At 35.8% G+C, this 4,774-nt stretch overlaps 1 protein-coding gene across 1 annotated transcript; it reads left to right on the top strand.

Moving 5' to 3' along the window:
* Positions 1-3,430: 3,430 nt before the first annotated feature.
* Positions 3,431-4,453, top strand: LOC107478731 (uncharacterized). The gene has a single exon (XM_016098866.1). It carries the CDS (start codon positions 3,431-3,433, stop codon positions 4,451-4,453), a length of 1,023 nt encoding a protein of 340 aa, XP_015954352.1.
* The last annotated feature ends 321 nt before the right edge of the window (positions 4,454-4,774 follow it).

Here is a 4,774-nt window from a genome sequence, read left to right as displayed (position 1 = left end):
CCATTCAAAAAATTTATCAACAGATCAAGACCATCAACACTTGGTGTACAATGTGGCAGCTTTTCACGAAGAAGGTTTGACGATAGATTTACTATTCATGCAGATGTAATTAATTAGCGCATAATTTGCTTATATTGACACATGAAACTTAGATATGAAATTCATTATCATGTGACATGCCATTTCAAATTTTAGATACTTGGGATGCAGGTAATCCAATGCACCGTTGTTTGTACTGTAATGCATCAAGGTGGGAAGACGAGAGACTATCGAAAAGTAGGAGAAATATTGTACCAAAATTTGGACTATGTTGCATGAATGGTAAAGTAGAACTACCAATACTAAAAATAATACCACAAACCCTACAGGACCTACATAGTATGAATAATGACAAAGCCAGGTACTTCTAAAAAAATATAAGAAAATTTAACTCCATGTTTTCATTTACATCAATGGTTGAAAAAGTCAATCATGCTATCAATAACGGGTCAGCACCTCCAACTTTTTTTTATTGAGTGGTTAAAACTACCATTCCATTGGAAGCTTAATTCCTTCTGACAATAATAAGCCAATGTTTGCTCAACAGTATATATATGACACTAAGAATGAAGTGCAAAACAGAGTAACTGCTGTGAGGTAATTCCTGTTTATTGTTATAAATCTGCATCTAAAATCATTTATTATCCACACAACTTAAAAATGCACTATAGTTGTTCATTTCTACGTGTACGTAATATATTATACAACATGTTTGTTCTAATTTTAGCTCTACAGAAGCAACAAATATTGTTGACTATTAAATTGTGACTGCTCTTAAAGAGATGTTAGATGTGCACAATCCTCTTGCAAAGACCTTTCGGTTTGCTAGAGATAGATTTGCAGAGGGTTCAAACCCAAAAATCAAATTAAAGCTAATCAAAAAGTGGAATAAGGATGGAAGAGTATATAACTCACCAACTATATTTGATGGTTTGAGGTTGCAATTTTAGTGTTAAGGGACATTGATGACTCAATTCTTGAGAGGGATATTATAGTACAATTCATGTCAAACAGGTTGCAAAGGATTGACGTTCTATATTCGTTGTATTTGGCTCTTCAATATCCGTTATTATTCCCTTATGGAGAAGATGGTTTTAGGATTGGCATCCAGACATCCATTCGTTATGGACTTGATGCTAATAAGAAAAGGAAGACTATCAGCATGAGGGAGTTTTTTGCATACTGAATACAAATTCGATGCAATGAATCACCAATACTTCTACAATCAAGAAGGAGATTATTTCAGCAATTCTCAGTTGATGCATATACTATGATCGAGGCAGAACGACAGCTTCATTAGACACAATCAACCAAAACTAAGGGTTGAAAAATATAATGCACTACATGAGTCTTTGGTTCGGGAGAGACAAATGATGTGTCAACTGGGCAGAGGATAATCCTTCCTCACAGCTTCATTGGAGGACCTAGATACATGTTTAATAACTGTAAAGATGCCTTTGCAATTTGCAAGTATGCGGGTTACCCAAGTTACTTTATCAATATAATATGCAACCCTGAGTGGGATGAAATTAAGCGTCTTTTGAAAGATACGAGATTCAAAGCAGAAGACCGGCCTGGCATAGTTTCAAGGATTTTTAATATCAAGCTGAGTCAATTGGTTGCATACTTCAAGCAAGGAAAGTTCTTTGGCAAAATATCTAGCTGTAAGTATAGATAATGTTATGTTTAATTACATGTTGCCTCATTTTTTTAATTGGTCGTCTTATTTGTAGACGTGTGCATAGTTGAATTCCAGAAGTGCAATTTACAGCACGCTCATATACTGTTGTTCATGCATCCTCTATTTAAACTGAAAGCACCTGAGGATATAGACAAGCATATATCAGCAGAGATCCCTGACAAGCATAGCAGGACTAAACTATATACAACGGTTTTGAAGTTCATGGTCTATGGTCCATGTGGCAGGCATAACAATACTAGCCCATGCATGTCCAACAGTCGTTGCTCCAAATTTTTTTCAAAACAATTTAGATTAAGGACTGTAATGGATGAGGCAGGCTTCCCCAAGTATAAAAGAAGAGACAATGGCAGAACAATCATGAAGAAAAACATAGTTCTCGATAACTCATACATTGTCCCGTACAACCAATCGTTGTTGCTAAAGTACTGTTGCCATATCAACGTTGATCATACATGTCAAACATTAGCAATAAAATATCTTTTTAAATATGTTCACAAAGGAAATGATCATGTCATTGCTTCTTTCTATTAGAGCAATGAAGAAGGGCAACTTGAAAAGGTTATTGATGAGATTAGGAATTATTATGATTGTAGGTACATATCAGCCTGCGGAGCTGTTTGGAAAATATTTGGGTACGACATACAAAAAAAACCTTTAGTAATTAGATTACCTTTTCACTTGCCAGATGAACATCCGGTGGTTTTTAGAGACTATGAAAACATAGTTGACGTCATTGACAGGTGGACGACAAGCCTACAAAGATGCTAGCTTGGATGCTTGCAAATAGGTTATTTCCATTTGGTCGTACTCTTACATATAGCCAGTTTTTAAATAAGTTCGTGTGGAAGGAAGACATTTCTTTGTGGATGCCAAGGAAACAAGGCTTCTCAATCGGCAGACTTACTCATGTTCCATGAGGAAGTGGTGAAGAATATTACCTAAAACTTCTGCTCAACATTCAAAAGGGGTGTGTAAGTTTTGTTGACATACGTACAATTGCAGGCATTGTGTATAGCACGTTCAAAGAAGCATGTTATGCATTGGGCCTTCTGCAAGATGATAAAAAATTTATTGATACCATCTTGGAAGCAGGTAATTGGGCTTCTGCAAACTACATCCGTGACCTTTTCGTGGTGCTCTTATTGTCAAATAATATGGATAGACCTGAAAATGTGTGTCAGCAATGTTATGATGTTTTGTCTGAAGATATTATTTACTTTCAAAGAAAATCCATGTAGTCTGTAGGTAAGTTGAATTATTACATCTTTGTTCCTGGTGCTAATTCATATTAAATTCAAGTAATTCATATCTACTTAATATGTGCGTCGTTGTGTATCCTTGATAGACCTGCAACTATCCGAAGACTAGATAATGAATATGACTCTTTCAAAGATAGAAGAAAAACTACAGGCTAATGGTAGATCACTAAGAGAGTTTGATGGGATGCCTTTTCCAAGCTTTGGCACTATTAAAGGGTTAGATGATCGGTTAATCATGGATGAACTGAACTTTGATGTCGATGTTCTGCACAATTAGTTGGAAACAAACTTAACAAACATGAATGTAGATCAAAGGAAAGCATTCGATGTGATTATCAATGTTGTAAATGGAAACTAAGGTGGCTTTTTTTTCGTCTATGGGTATGGTGGAACCGGTAAGACATTTCTCTACAACGTTCTCTCAACGGTTATGAGGAGCAAAGGGAAAATTGTTCTGAATGTTGCATCTAGTGGTATTGCTTCTTTATTGCTTTCAAATGGACGCACTGCACATTCAAGATTTAAGATACCATTGGACTTGAATGAAGACTCGGTTTGTTGGATTAAGCAAGGCACCACATTGTCTAAATTGGTTTGCAGAGCAAAACTTATTATATGGGATGAGGCACCGATGTTGAATAAGCTATGCTATGAAGCTGTCGACAGATGCTTAAGGGACATTGTTAGGTTTGAGCCTTACTATAATCCAGAACTACTATTTGGAGGAAAGGTTGTGGCTTTAGATGGTGACTTCAAGCAAATTCTACTTGTAATTCCAATGGGATTTCGCCAAGATATTGTCCAAGCAGCCATAAACTCATCTTACCTATGGCAACACTGTAATGTATTAAGACTAATAATTAACATGCGTTTAACTGTTAGAGCAACTTATACATCACTCATTAATGTTTCTCAGTTTGCTTCATGGTTGCTGGACATATGTGATGCTATTGTTGGAGATTCCACTGATGGTGAGTCTATTGTGGTAATGTCCAATGAAATTATAATTCAAGATTTTGACCAATTGGTTGACTTTGTTTTTCCCAACCTGCTAGTTAATATCAACAATACATCATTCTTCAAAGATCATTCAATCTTGACCCCAACGCTAGAAGTTGTCAACGATGTTAACTCATTTATAATGCAACGTGTGGATGCCGATGTGAAAAATTATTTAAACTCAGATATTTTGTGTCTCGAAGAAGGAAACATAGAATTTGAATTGGATACACTTACACCAGATGTCCTTAATGCAATTAATTGCTCTGATTTGCCGCCTTATAAATTGACTCTGAAAGTGGGTCTTCCAGTCATGCTACTGTGTAACATTGATCAGTCAAACGGGTTATGTAACGGAATAAGATTACAAGTAAGGAGATTAGGTAACCATGTAATTGAATGCATCACGCTAACAAGAGGCAAAATAGGCCAAGTCGTTCTAATACAAGAATGAATATGATTCCCAATAACCAAGCTTTGCCATTTTGATTCCAACGCAGACAGTTTCCAATCATTGTCTCATTCGCTATGACCATTAACAAATCTTAGGAACAGACCTTAAGCATAGTTGGATTATATTTACCTAAACCGATATTTACACACGGTCAACTATACGTTGCATTATCAAGAGTAACGTCAAAGAGTGGCTTGCGTGTAGTGATTCAGAATACTGAATCATTGTCGTCAAACTCGACAATAAATGTTGTGTATAGAGAAGTATTTCAAAATATTTTATAATCATGTCAGTATAATATATAGTCTCTTTAGCATCAAT

This window comes from Arachis duranensis, chromosome 3 (assembly GCF_000817695.3).
Source record: "Arachis duranensis cultivar V14167 chromosome 3, aradu.V14167.gnm2.J7QH, whole genome shotgun sequence".
Classification (NCBI taxonomy): Eukaryota; Viridiplantae; Streptophyta; class Magnoliopsida; order Fabales; family Fabaceae; genus Arachis; species Arachis duranensis.
This window is presented reverse-complemented; position numbering and strand designations above follow the sequence as displayed.